Source organism: Tetrao urogallus (genome assembly GCF_951394365.1).
Source record: "Tetrao urogallus genome assembly, contig: SUPER_28_unloc_2, whole genome shotgun sequence".
NCBI classification, from domain to species: domain Eukaryota; kingdom Metazoa; phylum Chordata; class Aves; order Galliformes; family Phasianidae; genus Tetrao; species Tetrao urogallus.
The window spans coordinates 152,696-171,376 of NW_027639057.1; the positions used below are offsets into that span (position 1 = coordinate 152,696).

Consider the following 18,681-nt stretch of genomic DNA (forward strand, 5'->3'; position numbering starts at 1 on the left):
GTGCAGCACAGTGCGCGTGTGTGCACCGTGCGTGCAGGCTGAGCTGGCAGTGTGTGCATGCACAGCAACAGGGCTCAGCTTTTGGAGGGCGAACAGAAGTAGAAAAAAGGATGCAGATGAGGGAGTTCTGGTGCAGAGGTCTCTGCTTTATTGTGGGGTGCTCAGGGTTGATCGCTGCACCCTCTGTTGGCACGGGGGGGACCCCAGGGCTGCAGGGTGGGCTGGGATGCAGGTGTGGGATGTGGGGCATGGGTGCAAAATGCATGATAGAGGATGTGGGGTGTAGGGGATGGGATGCATTGTGTGGGGCACAGGAAGCTTTTGGGTGAGCACAGCCGTGGACCTTGAGCTTCTTTATCCAGCTGTGCCCTCAGCACCGCTGTGGGGCAGCACCCGTCAATGGGAGGTGGCGGCGGGCGGCCCTAAACCCAAATGTCAGAGGTGCAATCCCCGCCGGGGTAGCGCATCTCGTGTGCCATGCAGGGCCCTCCCGGCTCCTTCCCGAAATCCACCAGGAAGTCGCGGTTGACGCTCAAACCGCCCCTCTCCGTGTCCACGTCGATCTGCAGCATGACGGAGCCGTCCCTGCAGGGGGCACTGGGGGTCAGGGGGCACAGCCCCTCCAGCGGCAGTGAGCGCCGCGGTCGGACGCCCAGCCGCTCCCACCTGATGAGGTCGGGGTAGAACTGCCGGTCCCAGGCGCTGTACAGCGACGTGGTGACGTAGAGCCGCTTCCCGTCCAGGCTGAGCTGGATCATCTGAGGGCCCCCCGGCACCTTCTTGCCCTGCGGGAGGTGGAGGGGAGGCGCAGTGAGCAGCGGATGGTGAAGCGGAACCAGAGGGTCCTCTGTGCCCGACTGTGGCGTTGTCCCATAGGACATGGTGGAGCATAACCAGGACCTCACCACGGGGCCTCGCTGTCTTCCCGTGGGTCCCGTGGTAGAAAACTGTGCCACCTCAATCATGGCGTCATCCCATGGGATGCGGTGGAGAACCACCAGAACCTTTCACTTGGCCACGGTGTCATCCCATGGGAAACGTGGAGGAGAGCATGGAGCCCTTGCCACCCAACCATGCTGTTGTCCCATGGGACACAGTGGAAAGCCAGCAGAGCCTTGCCACCCAGCCATGATGTCATCTCACTGGATGCAGAACCAGGGGAATTGGGTGTTCCCCATCCTCACCACCACAGCCCCACGTAGCTGGAGGCTCAAGATGGAGGTGGGAAGAGCAAAGTGCTCACCTGGATGACAAAGGGCTCCGGCTGGCTCTGCAGCTCCTCATCTCTGAGCACGACCACGGGCCCTCCCTTGGAGATGCTGCCCCCCACAAAGACCTGCAAGAGAGAGGTGGCATGGTGGTGGCACTCGACCCATCTGCCCCCAGGCAATGGGGCGAGCTGCTGCCTCACCTGTCCCACCAGCCTGGGCCTGCGGGTGTCAGAGATGTCATACTGACGGACATCCCCGTGTATCCAGTTGCTGAAGTAGAGGAACCTGTCGTCCAGCGAGATGAGGATGTCGGTGATGAAGCCTTGGGGATGGCACGGCACAGTTGCACACGAGCGGCGCGGCGGGCAGCGGGCACACAGCAGCTCGTGGGGAAACACTCACCTGGCATGTCTGGGAGCAGCCAGCCCTCCACCTTCTTGCTAGGGACCTGGATCACCTTCTCAGCTGCCCAGTCACCACACTGCAGGACAGAGTGCGGCCCCACAGGGCTCAGAGTGGGCAGGAGAAGACCCCAGGGTGGGGGACGCCATGTGTGCGTGCAGCAGAGGGATGCAAAGCTCGCGCCTGGCTCTATAGGGCCAGCAGAGGAGCCAGGACCTGAGGCAGGGCTGTGGGGCCTGGAACCTGTCTGTCTTTCCAACTGGATTAACTGGTTTGGGCAAAGAGGTTCTCCTCGCCCGGTTTGTTGTTACGCACAATAAGCACTGAGAGCATTGCTCACATTGTATAAATCCACAACCAAGGTTTAAATCCTCCAAATCCCGTTGTCCCAACATAAACCACTGCTGGTCAGAACAGGTCCTGCAACTGCAGCCTGGATGGCATCCCGGTGCAGGGCAGCATCCTCCCAGCACGTACCTCCGTCTTGTAGAAGCGGTGGATGGCGCTGCTGATGGTGCAGCCCACGAAGCCCTCGGCCGCGTCGGGGTTGTGCAGGAAGCGAATCTCCAGCGGTGCTGCATCCTCACCCACGTCGATGGCCTGCACGTAGGTGTGGGTCGTCCAGTCCCACACGTTCAGGCGGCGGCCGTAGCGCCCTGTGAGGGGGCAGGGGGTTCTGAGGGGTGCTGTGGGGAGCGGGGCCACCACAGATGTGCCGTGGACCCAGGTGAGCCCCAATGGCCCCCAGCACAGATGACAGAATCACAGAGTTGTTAAGGTTGGGAAAAGCCTCTGAAATCACAGTCTTTATAGACTCAGTAAGGTGGGCGACGACCTTCAAGGACATCAACCCGTGGTGGACCTGACGATCTCGACGTGGTGGTTGACCCATCACCACCACGCCAACCGAACCATGGGCTGAAGAGCCACATCTACGTTGCTCCTGCTGGGTCCCACCAGGGAAGATCCTCGTTAGGAGGAGGCCTGAAGGGCAGGGACACCAGTGGAGGTGTTGAGCTGAGCTGGGGTTCATCCCTCATCCCCACTGCTGAAATCCAACCTGTGTTGTCTGTGTTTTAAATCCAAGTGAGCTGTGGGAATTTGTGTGCAAGACAGCAAGCAGGCTGTCTCAATTTGCTCCATGTCCACTGAATTGGCAGAAAAGGGCTGAAATTTGGCCTCATGGCAGTGCTGCTCAGCACCTCTCCTGGAGTACTGCAACAGCAGTTTCCTCACCTTTCTTCAGGTCATTTGGGTTAAACCCGTATCCCAGGCACTTGGGGATTCCCCACTCAGTGCTGATCAGGACGTTGTGGCGCGGTTGGTACCAGAAGTCGTAACCCATCGGCGGGTTCTTGTCGCCCTTCTCCCAGTTCCCCTTGATGTCGAAGGTCTCTGCATCCAACAGAACGAAGCCACCTGCAGCAAAACCAAACGCCTTGGTAGTGAGGAAACCACCCAGGTGAACTAAGATAACACCCAGGTTGTGTTCTAAGATAACAAAATATGGAGCAGGGTGCTGCAGACATCTTGGGATGGTGCTGGACGTGGGACTGCTCACCCGGCCCCATACCTTTCCCATTGCCGGCCGGGTCTCCCAGCGTGCTGATCATCACCTCTCCGCTGCCCAGGCAGTGGGAGGTGTGCAGGTAGCCCAGGTCACACTGCCAGAAGACGTCCTCCGGATTGATGACCTGCAGGATTTCACTCGCTCCATGAGCTCTCCCTGGTGATGTGGCACTCGTGAGGCTCGCAGGGCTGGTGGTCCCAGCACCGCCTCCAACATACCTTGAAGAGCCTGGGAGCTCGGGGGTCGGTCCCCACATCCACCACGTAGATGCGGGAGGAGATCAGGCTGGGGAGGATCAGGCGGTTCCTCTTCTTGGTGGTGTCCCCAAAGCAGCTGCTGCAGGTGTTCCAGCCCGAGTGGTGCAGCTCATCCCCCAGGTTGGGCATGGGCAGGCGGTGGATCACCTGCAAAGCCCAGTCCCACTCACACGGAGGGTCAGCCGCTGCCACCCGTTCAGCACTGAGGTGAAGCGTCTGGTACCTGGCTATAGTGCGGAGATTTGGGGTCAACATCCACGGTGGCCAGAAAGTCGGGTTTCCCCCTGCCAGTGTTCCTGTAGATGCAGGGCACGTACACAATCTCCTCCCGCGGACCTTTTGAGATGGAAACATGGCTTGCAAAGGCGTCTGCAGGAACAGCCGGATTCCCACATCCCTGCATGCCTGGGGCTGGAGATGGCTGCCCCGGGGGAGCTGGGCTCATTGGGTTTGGGGTATCCTCCTCCCTATGGATTGCCATGGCCGTGGGTCGCTCCACCAGTCCCATGAACCAAAGCACGCTGTGTTCTCATGCATAGGCTGTGATTTTCGGGTGGTGCTGTGTGGAGCCAGGAGTTGGACTCGATGATCCCAACTCACTGGGTCCCTTCCAACTTGGGATATTCTATGGGGTCCCTTCCAGCTCAAGGTGTTCTATGATTCTGCGTGTCTCATTTCCACCATTTCCATCAAGCCTTAAAAATACATGAGGAGTGGAAAGGTGGAACTCTCGCCAGGCTGAAGCCAAGGGCACAAAGATCCCACTGAGCAGTGAAGCCCTGCTGGGTTCCCAGGCAGAGTGTGGTGACCCCCAGCACCCCGACCCCACCGGCTCCTCGCCCTGCAGGGGTGGCACCATGTCAAAAAGTGCTGACTGAGCAAAGCAAAGCGAGGGGGTGGAACTGGTCTGAGAAATGCTGAGGAGGAGAAAGAGGTGGAAAACAGGGAGAGGTGATCTGGGAGCCTGGAGCTGATCCAAAGCAGCAATAGCTGCTGCCTTTTCAACACCGTGCCTTTATCACCCCTTTATCAGTCTTTAAGCACTCAGTCCTTTGCTGTTGTTTGCTTTGCTGAAAGGTATTTCGGGATGGGAGTCACGGAGCAGCACCAAACTCCAGGAGTGAGGTTTCGGAGCTGTGCTTGCGTAGCACAAAGGATTAAGGGAGGATTAAGGGAGGGACTGCAGCAGGTGATGCTTTCCTTGAGCTCTTCACACGAGAGCTCACAGTTCTGGCAGTGCAGCCAGAAGGATTTCCAAGCAAAGTTCCCGAGCAAACAGCCTGGGAGGGCGGATTTTACTGCAGGAGGTTCTGAGCAGTCACCAGGAGCAGAGCTGACGCCGTGCTCCGGAGGGTGTCTGGAAAATCCAGAATTCCCCTCCAGCCTTCTCCACTCCCTGCAGATCTGAGAGGGGCCGCAGCAGCACCGCGTTCCCTCTGGGTTCTGCCCTGCGCAGCCTTGGGTGGCTCTGTGCAGGTTGTGACCCATCCCAAGCTATTCTGAAGTCTGAAAAATTCTGACACCGTGATGCAACTGAGGCTTGGCCCCAGACAAATGCTTCCCTGGCTCCTGCTGGGAACCTCCTCCGTGGATGGAGCTCATTGATCTTGAAAGCACTGCTCTCATCTTCACCTTCACCCTCAGCCAGCACAGGGCTGGTCCCCACAGCCCCACGCAATGCACTCACCTTTCATGGCGTCCAAGGGAGAGGCGTAGCCGGGACCGCACGCTCCACACCGGGCTGCGTTGGAAACAAGAAGGAATGGAAAATAGGTGGCAGTGAGAGATTTGAAAGCCCTTTTGGCAAAGGCCAAGTGCCTCATTGGAGCCACTGTGGTCTGAGAGTATCCCCTGCGGCAGTGGGACCACATCAGCCCCAGGCAAGGCAGGTGGTGGCCCTCCATCACCCACCAGTGAGGCCTCCAAAGATGAAGATGGGCATCCAGAGTGAACCAGGATGCCCACATGCGCCCAAAGAAGTCCCCAGACCCAGCGCCTCCAAAAGGATCCCTCCAAGAGGTGTTAAAGATCAGGTGGACGGGGTGCAGAGCACCCAATGGAGCTGAGGATGTCCCTGCTTACTGTGTGGGATTGGGCTGGACAGACTTCAAGGGTCCCTTCCAACTCAAACGATTCTGTGACCTTAATGATCATCCATGGGATGGTTGAGTTGGGAGGGTCCTTAAAGGTCAACCATGGGATGGTTGGATTGGAAGGGTCCTTGCAGATCATCCTCAGAACCATAAAACCATAGAAGAGGTTTGGGTGGAAGGGACCTTGCCCTGTTCATCGCAGTGGGGTGAGACCAGATGGCCTTTAAGAGCCCCTCCCAGCTCAAAGGATTCTGTGATTCTTTGTTTCTGATCTTCCCCGTTTAGGATGGTGAGCCTGAGGAGAGGGAGAGAACCCACAACCATCAAACCTCACAACGCAGCTTTGCTGACTCAGTTTCATGTTTGCTTTTGAAGGTTTTCTCCCTGAGGACAGCACGTTCTGCGGGAAGCACAGGGCATGGGGCTGCTGTTCCTTACCCGGAGCATTGTGGAGCCACCCCTTCTCCCTTCCCCTGCAGAAAATGCCCCACCAAACCCAAACTTTGCATTGAGGGCTCCCTGCCAACGCACAGCACAGTTTGTTACAGGTGCATAAAAGTGGGAATAAGCGGACAAAAAGAAGTTAGAATGCTTTTAATTATCAGTGTGCCTAAATGCTACCTGGCAGAGGAGAAAAGGATCCGTCTCCAGGCAGAGAAAACACCACACTCATCCCCATGTGTGGAAAGCTTTATGCTTTCAGAGCGTCCCAGGAGCAGAACTTCCAGGAGGAGATTTGAAGGACCGCAGAGCCGAGCAGGCAGCCAACCACCACAGCCTTGCATGCACGGAGAGGTCACTTACCAGAGCTGGAGGCTGTGCTGGACGTCATCTTCTGGTGGGGAATGGAAGGAGCTGATTCTGCCTGCATGCTGCTGCCCAGAGCACGTCGGTGAGGAGACGCGTCTCCACGGGGCTCCAATATATAGGGAGAGCAATGGGGAGAGGGCTGGTGTGAAAAGGACACCGAGGGAGGATCCCCACGCCCCAGGGTGTGGGAGGCACCGGGGCAGCACTGGAAACGTGCGGGGAAGTATTTCAGAACCTTCTCTCCTCCCACAGACGGAGGGCAAATGGTGGTGGCTGCACTCCGCAGCGTCACACTGAGAACGCAGTGGAGATTTGGGGTACGGGGAGAAATGGGGCAGCCCCACTCCTGCGGGTCTGTCCTGGAAGTGCTGTCTGGAGCTTCCCCGTGCGGTGCCCCCAGCGAGGCGTGGGCGAGCGCAGACGCTCCCAACCACAGAAATAACTTAATGAGGTTGCAGATATTAATCGCCAAGTGAAAATTAAAAGTGAGGACTGGGTTTCTTATAATTGCAGGGTGAGCGCTTGCCGTGCGATGGCGGGTGGGAGAAGCGATGCAGCAGGTTTCCCTTTGACACATCCGACCTCGGCTGCTGCCTCAGGCACAGCTTCACCGGCAGGTTCCTGCCCTGTCATCTGCACCCACCCCAGGGGGGGAGCTTGGACACAAAGCCCCCCTCCACCCAAAGATCTGCACCCAAAGCAAAAAGGCCCGCAGGTGCGGCAACAGCAACTCCTGCCCCACCTCCACCTGCTGAGGCTCATCTGAGTGCATTGGGTGCTTCAAACCATGATGGGAGCTGTAGGGCCACGAGGGGCTGTTGGACATGAGGGACTGCAGGACAAGAGGAGATGCATTGCAGTGAGGAGCTCTATGCCACCACAGAGCCTTCTCTGCTCTGGGCCAAACAAACGGAGCAACAAGAACTTCCAGAACTCCTGCACACCTCATTTTGGAGGCTTGCTTTCCTCCCAGGACCATTAAGGGTGCAATAACTTTGACCATGGGAAGTGTGGAGGAAGTCAATGTTCTTCCGAGAACATGAAAGGCTGAAATTTAGAAGCATACTCTTTATACTCTAACTTTTGCAGACTCCAAACTAATTATGGCTGCAAATTGTGCCTGCGTGGAGAGTCTCGAGGCAAATGGGACTAATGGGAACATGGGTGGGTGTGCAGAAGGGTTTCTGCAGCACATCCCTGGGGCAGCATTTGCTGTCCTGCACAACAAGCAGGATTCCAGTGCAAGAAGGGGCTCACATTGGAAAGGCTTCTGTGAATTAAGACGTGAAGACCAAGGTGATGCAAAGAAGAGTTTTATTCATGTTTGAAGCAGAACACCAGAAAAGCAGCATCAGGAATCAGGCTTCCCTTTCTGAATGAAGCACTTCACGCTCCTTCAGCGATGCAACACCTCCTGGCCCAGGCGCTGGCACGTGCCAGCAGGTTCCATGTGCCCCAGTGCCAGGGAAGGACTGCCCAGCAACGAACGCGGCTGAAGAACAGCAACGCAGACAACGTGGGCATTTCACCTTCTGTGGCCTTCATCAGCGAGTGTGAGCAAGCTCTGAATCCTAACGGAGAGCTCAACGGCCTCCAGCAGGCTCTGTGTGGCACGGTGAGGCTGCAGATTGCAACTGAAGGGAGCTGTGCGTTGTGCACGGCTCAGAGTCTGAGCAAGAAGCTGAGCTCTGCTCTGGGAAGCGCACCCAGGGACTCGCGTGCACAGAAAGCAAAGGCTGCCTGCACTGGCTGCAGAAATGTAGCTTCCAGCAAGAAATGGGACCCCCAACCCAATCACCCCACGCTCCGTTTGATGGCTGCACTACAGACTAGAGAGAAGAAGGGAGCCGCGCCATGGCGCCTAGGCGGAGATGTCGGAGGTGGAATCTCCGCAAGGGAAGCGGATGTCGTGGGCAAGGCAAGGCCCGTTGGGCTCCTTTCCAAAATCCACCAGGAAGTTCTTGTTCACCGTCAGGCCTCCCTTCTCCGTGTCCACATCGATCTGCAGCATGACAGAGCCTTCCCTGCGAGGGGCGATGGAGCAGCGTTGCAGGCAAGAGCAGCGCCGCGCGACCTTTGCCATTCCCACCCACGAGGGATCACCCAAAAGGGCCCCTTTCCTCCCAGAGGTTCCTTACTTGACCACGTTCGGGTAGAACTGCTTGTCCCAAGTGCTGTAGAAGGAGTTGGTGACGTACAGCCTCTTGCCATCCACGCTGAGCTGGATCTTAGCGGGGCCGCCGTACACCCGCTTGCACTGGAGGCACAACAGAGAGCAGTGGCGTTGCTGGCTGCTTTCTTTCAGCAGACGAGCAAAAGCAGGAGCAGCAAAAGGGAGCGCAGAGCAGAGCCCGAGTGCGGAGGACGCCGCGGGACAGAGCCCGCAGAGCTCACCTTGATCACCAAGGGCTCCGGCTGGCACTTCAGCTCTTCATCTCTGCACACCGTCACGGGCCCGCCTCGCAGGATGCTGCCTCCCACAAACACCTGCAGGCAAAGCAAGGAGACGCGTGGCTTGGCACCCAACCACCGCCACCCACTGCCACGGAGCTGCGAGCGCAGCCTCCTGCCCCCGCCTCACCTGTCCCACCAGCCGGGGCTTGCAGGTCCTGGAGATCTCGTACTGGCGGATGTCTCCGTGCAGCCAGTTGCAGACGTACAGGTACTTGTCGTCCAGGGAAATGACCAGGTCGCTGGGGAAGGCTGGGAGGGCAGAGAAGAAAGAGCCGTGGGTGAGGCGGCGTCCCCAGAAGACACCCTGCACGGCTCAACGTGCCGGGAGGAAATGCGGAGCAGCACGGGGGGCTCACCCGGCATCTTGGGCAGAATCCATCCCGACACGTCCTTGGCTGGGATCTGGATGGCCTCTTCCACTGCCCAGCTGTCTCTCTGCACAAGAAACGCACGGCTCACACCGGCGGCGAGGCTGCCGCTCCTCGCTCTCAGCTCCCCGCCCTCCATCGGGGCACTCAGCCGCTCCCAGAGCCGGGGGCCCCGGGGCCGCAGGCCCAGCACTTGCCTCGCACTTGTAGAAGCGGTAGATGACGCCGCTCAGGGCACAGCTGACGTAGCCCTCGGCAGCATCGGGGTTGTGGAGGAACTTCACGCTCAGGGGCAGCGAGTCCTCCCCCAGGTCAAAGCACTGCGTGAGGGTACGGCACGACAGATTCCACACGTTCAGGCGGCGCCCGAAGACCCCTGAGCAGGGGGAGGAGAAGTGAGCCGGGAGGGGCGGGCAGCCCTGGAGGTGGGCGACACCTACAGCGCTCTGCCCGTCCCCTCCCTCCAGCTCCCACCCGTCCTGGAGTTCCTCTGCATCGCCCGTCAGCCTGCTGAGCGCTGCCCAGCGCCTGCATCCGCGTTCCCTCACCTTTCTTCAGATCATCCGGGTTAAATCCCCGTCCCGCAATTCTTGGCACCATCCCGGCGGTGCTGATGAGAACGTTGTGGCGTGGCTGGTACCAGAAGTCATAGCCTGTTGGGGGAACCTCGCACTCGTGTTCCCAGTTACCCTTCAGCTCAAAGGTCTCTCCATCCAGCACAATAAATCCACCTGTGGCACCAGAGGGAAGCACAGCAGATCACTTCTAAGCGCGAAGGTCGGATGGTAGCTGCAATGACCAGCCTCCTCTGAATACTTTCTGCCTTTAGATACTGAGCTGCACAGGCTCTGCAGGTTCCTGTTTTCATAAGAACCTGTGCAGTACAGCTTTCCATCTGAGCTATGCAGAATTTTCTGAACCAAAAATTTATCCCCGCTTCATATTGCAAGTCTTTGCTTTAGTGTGCACGTGGTGACCACGTTACCGATGTTGGCTTTGCTCACCCCATCTCCCTTTCTGAAGCAGGGATGGATGAACGCCTTCCTCACACAGTGGGACTGCCTGCCTGAGTCTGCAGAGGGCAGCTGTGTCTCTGCTCTTGTCTTCGTTTCCCCACACTGCACCTCATGCTTGGGCTCATAGCTGCATGAAATACTTGGCGTTCTCAACAGTTAGCTCTCATTTGATGTTTGAAACTCTGGAAGTCTGTGGTTCGTAAGCTGCTTATTTTTCTAACAGGAATCTGTTACTGGAACGATCTGGAGGAAATGTACCTTTTCCATGGCCAGCTGCATCCCCCATGTTGGCAATCAGAATGTCACCGTTGGGCAGGCTGTGAACTACACTAAGGTGGCCCTTGTTGCACTTCCAGAAGACATCCACGGGCTCAATCATCTGAAAAACAAAGAGACACACATGTAAACCTCTGCCTGATCAGCTCATTTCAGATTCTTGGGGTGAAAAAGGCAGAGCCTTTTACCATCGGAGGGTTCTGAATGCACCAGACCCTCGGAAAGGAGCAGAGAAGCCACTGAGCTCTCCTTTACATGGACAGCATGGATGGAACAACATCCAACAGGTAAGAGCTCGCTTGTCCACCTCACTATGAGGGGTATTGGTATGGGCTGTGTGACACGATCTCAAGTTACTGGACACTCCCTGAATGCAATAGGGAAAAAAGTGATATTGGGAGTCTTCTTTGGTCTGATAGAGAGAGCTGGTAGGGAAACTTGTCCCAGCTCTGTAAAACGAAGGGGTAAGAAAAGAAGAGGAGAGGATCTTCTCCCTCTGTGTTACTCCAGAAGCACCAACTCACAGCCCCTTTGAAACAACTTGTTGGAGTCACTCCAGACTTACCTTACACACTGTGGGACCCCGGCACTGCGTGCCCACATCCACCACATAGATACGGGAAGAAATCAAACAGGGGAGGATCAGCTTGTTCTTTTTCGTTGTGATATTGTCAAAGCAGACTTTGCCAGCGCTCCACCCCGAACAGTGCAGCTCGTCTTTGAGGTTGGGCACGGGCAGGCGGTGGATCACCTGGGCAGCCAAAGGTAGAGTCAGGGTTTAGTCAAGGAGATGGGTGGAAACAGCTACCTTCAGCAACCAACAACTTAGAAGTGGAAAGGTCAAAGCTTTAAAGTAAGGAATCGTTTCAAAGAAGCACAACGGATGTGGTCAGTTTGCCTGAGCAGCCATCAGAGACAGGTAGGTGCTCATTTCCCATTGGGATTTCAGCAGCCAGGTTGGGGCGGTGCATTACAGAACATCTCTGAAATTGCAGTGCACCAGAAACATGTTGAAACCTGCAGAGGTGCTGAGAAACCAAAACCACCTGGGTCACTGGTGGCCATCTTTGCTGATGAAGAGCCACTGACAGGAGATTCTACTCAAAGCTTCACTTAATGTCATAAGAAGTGAGATATGAAGTGAGTCACAGCTGGTGTGTGCACACAGAGATGGAGATGGTTCAGCAAGAGCCAGGCACACTGGGGACAGCACAATGGAGGAAATGCCATGGATCTGGAAGGACAGAGCCAGCAGTGATCATCAGGCCAAGAAGAGTCTGGGCACAGTACCTGGCAGTAGTGCGGAGATCTGGGGTTGAGATCGATGGTGGCCAGGAAGTCAGGTTGGTTGATGCACGTTTCTCGGTAAGTACATGTCACATATGCAAGCTCTTCCTTAGGAGCTAGGTGTATGGAGCATCAGCGTTAGAACATGCAATGAAATAACAGCAAAGGCAAATGAAAGCTTCAGGAGACTCTCAGGACGAACGAGGAACAAGTTGCTATGAGATGTGGTGATGCCCCATCCCTGAAGACACCAAGGTCGGGTAGGACAGGGCTCAGAGCACCCGAGGGAGCTTTGGATGTCCCTGTTCATTGCAAGGTGGGACAAGATGACCTTCAAGGGTCCCTTCCATCTCAAAAGATTCTATGATTCTATGATACTAAGCTTAATTTTCTGCTGCCGTGACTGGACCAGAGGTAAAACACAACACAAGTGGATCGCTGTATAGCTACAGAATTCACCTTTCAGGAAGGGACTCAGTACATGCAGTTAATTAAGGGTGGTCTGTGAAAGACAGACTTGATCATCGTCCAACCTGAAGCTGAGTCAGAGCTGTCACAAACACCTACCTTCAGAGCATGGCTGATAGCACTTGGGTTTCACTGCATCAGGGCAGCTGGGGTACTGGTAGCACTGAACTCTGCATCTGTCTGTGGTGAGAAAAAGAAAACGAAATGGGAAGTGCCCACGTCCTTCAGTGGTGCCAACTCAGAAGACTCTGTCCCACTCAATGGACTTCTCTCCATGACCAGCAGCTCTGTTGGCGGTGGCCCCAACAGATCTCAGGTACAGCAGAAGAATCCTCCTCCAGGTGCCACTGGGCACCATGGAATCTTTGAGGCTGAAAAGACCACCGAGAGCATCAAGTTCAGCCTCTGGCCCATCGCTCCCGTGCCCACTAAACCATGACCATGGGGTATCACAGATCAGAGCACTGCTCCATTCCCTTCTGCATCCTGCACTCATCCCGGCTCCATCAGCAGCGATGGGGAGGGAGCTGACATGGACAACCATGTCAGCATTGAAGCCCTAGCAAGAAAATAACTCCAGCTTCTCTTGGAGCAATTCCCCAGCAGAAGGGGAGCACAGATCCCACAGCCAAATGGAAATCGATTGTCAAAGCGCAAAGAGGCCCCTGGGAACAGTGCTAAGGGAGGCTGCAGAGCGTTCCTTACCCATGCTGAAGGCCTTCTGGTTGACTGTCGGCAAGACGGAGGTGCTGGAGCTGAAGGAGCAGCTTGCTGTGTGCCTCGCTGGAGTGGATGTGTAGTGGCAGGGCTCGGAGGGGCCTTATATACACGGCAGAGGGGTGGGGGGCAGCAAGCAAGCTGCCAAGGGAGGAGCAAACGCTCCCAAGCGTTGGGAGGTGCCAGACCAGCAGTGTGGCTTGTTTCCGCCTTGCTACCCAGCAATCTAGAGGAAAAATCTGCTGTTCCATGCAGGTCCTTTCCTCAAGCACAAGCCACGCGATCAGATTGCGGGGCTCTGCTCATCCCCAGTGGGACTTGGCCAGGCTCTGCTGGCCTCCATGGCCCAGGCAGGACATCAGCTAATTAACGCTGTCCCCCATCCCCGGGTTCTTGCCTTACCAATGTGCAGAGCCTGCAAATTCCACGTGAGCGATGAGAAGCCCATCTAGATAATTGCCCCACCATCAGCTTCTGGAAATTACGAGCCTTGATCTCAGTGTGGCCACCGAAATCTGGACCCTGACACACAGCACGTCTCTGTCAGAGGGCTGAGATGAGGCCATGAAGCTCTGGGGCAATCCAGCACCATGTAGCAGCTCTGCAACAGCAGCCTCTTCCTCTCCCTCCATCTCTGAAGCAGAGCAGTGCCGTGGAAAATGAATGGCAGAGGTGACTCCGTGTCCACTTGCTCTGAGGGCAGGCACTGGGCTGACTGCTTCAGAGCTGTGTCCAGGACAATCTCCCACTGCCTCCTCCCGGCTGCTCAGTTCCCCGTACCACTGACATGGACCTGGTCCCTACCATGGACACCCGGGTCTACGTGGAGAAAAGCCTTCATCAGTCCAACGGGAGTGGGCTCCCAAAATCCACCCCAACAGTACCTCTCGTTGTCCCTGGTCAAGATGCAGACACTTAAAAGGCGAGCTGTTAGTGGCACACAGCCCAGCTGTGCTGTCAGTGAGCCTCCGGGTGCCATGGAGGCACCAACTCTGTAAAGTACCGGGCACTGGTGCTGCTCATGGCCTGAAGCGCTTGAGATACCCCCAGGAAGCACAGAGACCTCCTCTGAAGGGACTGTGGTGTTGGAGACAAGCAGTTTAGAAGGAATGGGGTCTCCTGAGATCACCCTGCTGATCAGATGCCAAACAGGAAGAGAACACCAAATACTGTGGAACGTGAACAAGTGTCGTATCTGGAGGAAGAACTCCTCAATCAGTGAGCAAATTACATGGGATATGTAATTGTTCCATGCAGGAATGCAGGAATATCTGATGGAGCCATTAAAGAAGCCTCAGGGAGATCCCTATCAGAAGAGAGGACAACTGCACCCATCTCGCCCAGGCTCTCATTATTTCTCTCTGGTTTCAGAACTGGTCTCTAAATATGTGAGAGCTGGACAGGCAGCAGCCAAACACTCGGTCGTTTCTGGAAGAGAGGAGCATCAAACTGCCACTGCCAACGTGCTGGTGGGAGAACTCATGATCTGTTTGGCCAAAATCCATCTCAGCAGTGTCACTGCTATGGGCAGAGGTGGAGGAGAGATTATGACCAGCGGCATCTCAACCCTTTCAGTCAAGCCGTCAGTGGATGCTTGTTGCTGTCAAGCTATCCCCATGTGCATTAGATTTTGCTGTCACAACGTGCATGCCTCACTGCACCTTCTTCTTGCATCTGCACAACTGCTAATCAGAAAGATCGTTTGCCTTCTACGCATTAATAAAGTTTGCTGGTCATCCCATTTGGCTTTTCTTGGTGACGTCTTTGGCATCCCTCACAAAACCAAGCTGTGGGGCGTAGAATTTTCTAATTAAACCTGATAGGAGGAAGGGGAAGAGCAGGCTTAGCAACACCAACGAGCAAGAAAGCAATGGTTAGTGGAGAGCAGCATCGGCGTGAGCTGTCATGGAGCCAAGAAAAGCTCCCTGTGGCCAGCAGAGATGGCAACCACAGCATGGAGAGCAACTGGGGCTTCTCAGGACAGCCCACAGCCAGGTGGCAGCTGCTTCCCTTCTCCTGCCCATCACTTCCTACCCCGATAAGGAAGAACACGCTGTAATTTGGATAATGGGCATGGGAAGGTGATGCAATCTGGTGCACACCAGCACAGCACACTGAGGGTGCTGGGAGAAGACCTTGCATTGCCAAGGACGTTGTGGCTGCGCAGAGCACCCAAGCAAGAACTCCTCCAAGGATGGGAGCCCTCTCCAGTCCTCCTCCAGCTCTGCAGGGTGGCAGTTTTCTCCCTTCCCATTCCTACCACATTTCAGCAGGGCACGACGTTTCATCAGCACTGAGGCACAAAGGAATCGCTGCAATGTATGGAACGAGTGATCCCAGCTCTCCTGACAGCAGAGAATGCAAAACAGAGGGAAATGGGTGATTGTTTAACAGACTGACAGACATCCTCACCTGACCCCTTTGGTGTGAGGAAAAATGTGCAACAACTGAGAAATGTGAAATCACAGCGCAGGTGGGAAGGAAGGAGACAAAATGACATAACTGCACTGACATTTGTCTTTTATTGCCTCACATAAGCCAATGGAGGAATCTTCAATGCCATCACTGGAGGAGGACAGAGTGCACCTCCAGGAAAGAATCTGCTATTACGAGCGTGGCAGCCCCACTGAGATCCTCCCGAAATCCACTAATCTCCTCTGGAAAAGAAGAAAGCTGTGTTGTGGACAAAGGAACTGCATTCAGATGCACCACTTTGCCATTCTTTCTGTATCCAGGCTAAGGTCTCTTTATAATGATTGTATTCTAGGGTTGAGTCCCGGTTTCACATTTGCCTGCAGAAGAACTGAGGGGTAATTAAAACAACTTCTTCCTCATTAAATTCTTACTCTTTATCTTCCAAAAGCTCCCAGTCTCATTCCCTTCCCAGGAGCACGTCACCCCAGGCACACCACACACAGCCCCGGAGTTTGTTCTCATCTCCATGACATGAAATCAGTGCAAAATTAAACTCGGAACTATCAGCTTGTTCTTTTCCTTGATGACACATCGTCCAAACATGCGATGTCTCTCTTCCACCCTGAAGTGATGACGCTCATCTGTCAGGTCAGACAGGCACTGGAACACACGAGAGTCCTGTTTCGTGCAGACAGAAAGGGGAGCTCGATGCATGGGGTCGCTGGGGATGCCCTGGGGATGCAGCGAGGGGAATGCTGCCCTCACTGCTTCTCTTTTGGAGCACTGCTGCAGCTGGGAGAGGTGCAGGGATCAGAGCCGAGGGCTGATGGTGTGTTCAGCAGCTGGATTGCACAGCTTGTGCCAACCTGATCAGCACTGACCCAAACGAGGCAGCTGGAAAGGAACTGCCTGCAGTTGGAGATGGGAGCCTTGCAGTGCACTCAGCACTGGGTGGCACTGAGTCTGGTCAGGTTGGTGGTTGGACTTGATGACCTTTGAGGGTCTTTTCCAACCTAATGTTTTTGAGCCTGATCCTATGACAAATTTGCAGAGCTTTGAAGCACGCCAAGTGCACAGCCCTCCAGACAAAATAAATCAGGAGTTGTTTTTTTCTGGTGGTCACTCATCTGATCTCCTGGAAACAGCCAACTCTGAGTGACTTGGAGCAGGCAGACTTACTGCAGAATACTGCAAAGCCAGTATTCACCATGATGGGTGGAGGGATGGGATAGAGAGCTCCGAGCAGAACCATGGGGAAGATGGGATCACCCTTCCCACTACAGCCCACAGTTACAGTTGGACAAGCCCAACAAAAACCCACATCCTCAGGTTGTGATTTCAGGCACCAGGTAATGAGAACTTCGGGCTGCCACCAAATGGCCCCACGGCGTGCAGCCACGGGGACACCAGGCACCAAGGGATGGTGAGTCACCTCTTGGCCATGCAGCTTTCTGCTGGATCAGCTCGTTGGCACCTGAGGACACCAGAGGAGAGGCAGCAGCGTGCAGCTGGGAGATGAATGAGGAGGAACTTCTGCTCTTCATGGCACCCAGACTGCATTGCACAGCTGTGTCTCTACCTGAAGAACTGCATTAGCATCTGAGCTGTTTACTTGAATATTTCAGGTTCCACTCCGGAGAATCATTTCACACTTCTCTGTGCTCATCCTATTCACAGATGTGAAAGCAAAACATCCCTCAATGACTTGTCCATCTATTACTGAATCAATCTCCTTTTCAACCCTCTACAGTATGCATGTTTTCTCTGCACAGTTCTCTAAGAAATGCATTGTCCTTGCAGTAGCCAGGTGGTTACATTTGCATCCTCATCCTCCTGGAAACGGTCCTTAAAGAAGGTCAGAAAAAAAGACTGAGGGCAGGATGGAGCACTGACACCGACTGCGTGGTCATGGTGATGTGTCAGGACATTCCTTTTCAGTCCTCAACCTACATGTTTTTTCTTAACCAGGTGCACCAGTGAGTGGGGCAGTCCAAACATGCCCATGGCAATTCACGTAACTCCATCCTCAGCTGAGTTTGTGCCCACAAAACAAAGCATTTTGTGATGTTGAAATGCTCAGCTGCATCTTCCAGCCAACCACTGGAGGGAACAGAGGAAGCATCCAACCTCAGCATACAGCTCCACCAACACCCGGCACATCCACACACCTGCAATGCTCCATGTTCCATCTACCCCAGGTTGACTCATGCATATTCCCACGTTCCTCAGACACATTAGTCAGGACCCAAAGGCCTGGGAACAGGCCCATACCTGAAGCACAACGTCCACAACCACTGCACCCAGTGATGCTGCTCAGCTGAGGGTCCCCAACTGAAAGGATCTCATCTCACATCATCCTCTTTCATGGAGGAGAGAAGAGCCCAGCAGAGAAGAAAAGTTCTTGCAGAACTCCTGCACACCTCATTTTGGAGGCTTGCTTTCCTCCCAGGACCATTAAGGGTGCAATAACTTTGACCATGGGAAGTGTGGAGGAAGTCAATGTTCTTCCGAGAACATGAAAGGCTGAAATTTAGAAGCATACTCTTTATACTCTAACTTTTGCAGACTCCAAACTAATTATGGCTGCAAATTGTGCCTGCGTGGAGAGTCTCGAGGCAAATGGGACTAATGGGAACATGGGTGGGTGTGCAGAAGGGTTTCTGCAGCACATCCCTGGGGCAGCATTTGCTGTCCTGCACAACAAGCAGGATTCCAGTGCAAGAAGGGGCTCACATTGGAAAGGCTTCTGTGAATTAAGACGTGAAGACCAAGGTAATGCAAAGAAGAGTTTTATTCATGTTTGAAGCAGAACACCAGAAAAGCAGCATCAGGAATCAGGCTTCCCTTTCTGAATGAAGCACTTCACGCTCCTTCAGCGATGCAACACCTCCTGGCCCAGGCGCTGGCACGTGCCAGCAGGTTCCATGTGCCCCAGTGCCAGGGAAGGACTGCCCAGCAACGAACGCGGCTGAAGAACAGCAACGCAGACAACGTGGGCATATCACCTTCTGTGGCCTTCATCAGCGAGTGTGAGCAAGCTCTGAATCCTAACGGAGAGCTCAACGGCCTCCAGCAGGCTCTGTGTGGCACGGTGAGGCTGCAGATTGCAACTGAAGGGAGCTGTGCGTTGTGCACGGCTCAGAGTCTGAGCAAGAAGCTGAGCTCTGCTCTGGGAAGCGCACCCAGGGACTCGCGTGCACAGAAAGCAAAGGCTGCCTGCACTGGCTGCAGAAATGTAGCTTCCAGCAAGAAATGGGACCCCCAACCCAATCACCCCACGCTCCGTTTGATGGCTGCACTACAGACTAGAGAGAAGAAGGGAGCCGCGCCATGGCGC

General features: G+C 55.1%; 2 protein-coding genes across 2 annotated transcripts; both read right to left on the reverse strand.

Annotated features, from left to right (window-relative positions):
* Positions 1 to 422: 422 nt before the first annotated feature.
* On the reverse strand, positions 423 to 6,404 carry LOC306956378 (methanethiol oxidase-like; the record flags this gene model as incomplete). The annotated part of the gene is made up of 12 exons (XM_079550982.1): positions 423 to 585; positions 667 to 785; positions 1,244 to 1,336; positions 1,412 to 1,533; positions 1,614 to 1,692; positions 2,091 to 2,269; positions 2,850 to 3,032; positions 3,187 to 3,307; positions 3,402 to 3,587; positions 3,664 to 3,776; positions 5,128 to 5,181; positions 6,338 to 6,404. 12 exons carry the CDS (start codon positions 6,402 to 6,404, stop codon positions 423 to 425), a joined length of 1,479 nt encoding a protein of 492 aa, XP_079407108.1.
* Positions 6,405 to 8,204: 1,800 nt separating this feature from the next.
* LOC306956348 (methanethiol oxidase-like) lies at positions 8,205 to 13,377 on the reverse strand (the record flags this gene model as incomplete). Its single annotated transcript, XM_079550952.1, has 13 exons — positions 8,205 to 8,367; positions 8,482 to 8,600; positions 8,738 to 8,830; positions 8,925 to 9,046; positions 9,154 to 9,232; positions 9,363 to 9,541; positions 9,714 to 9,896; positions 10,440 to 10,560; positions 11,023 to 11,208; positions 11,748 to 11,860; positions 12,312 to 12,392; positions 12,918 to 13,031; positions 13,332 to 13,377. The coding sequence occupies 13 exons, from the start codon at positions 13,375 to 13,377 to the stop codon at positions 8,205 to 8,207; spliced, it is 1,599 nt and encodes a 532-aa protein (XP_079407078.1).
* Positions 13,378 to 18,681: the final 5,304 nt, after the last annotated feature.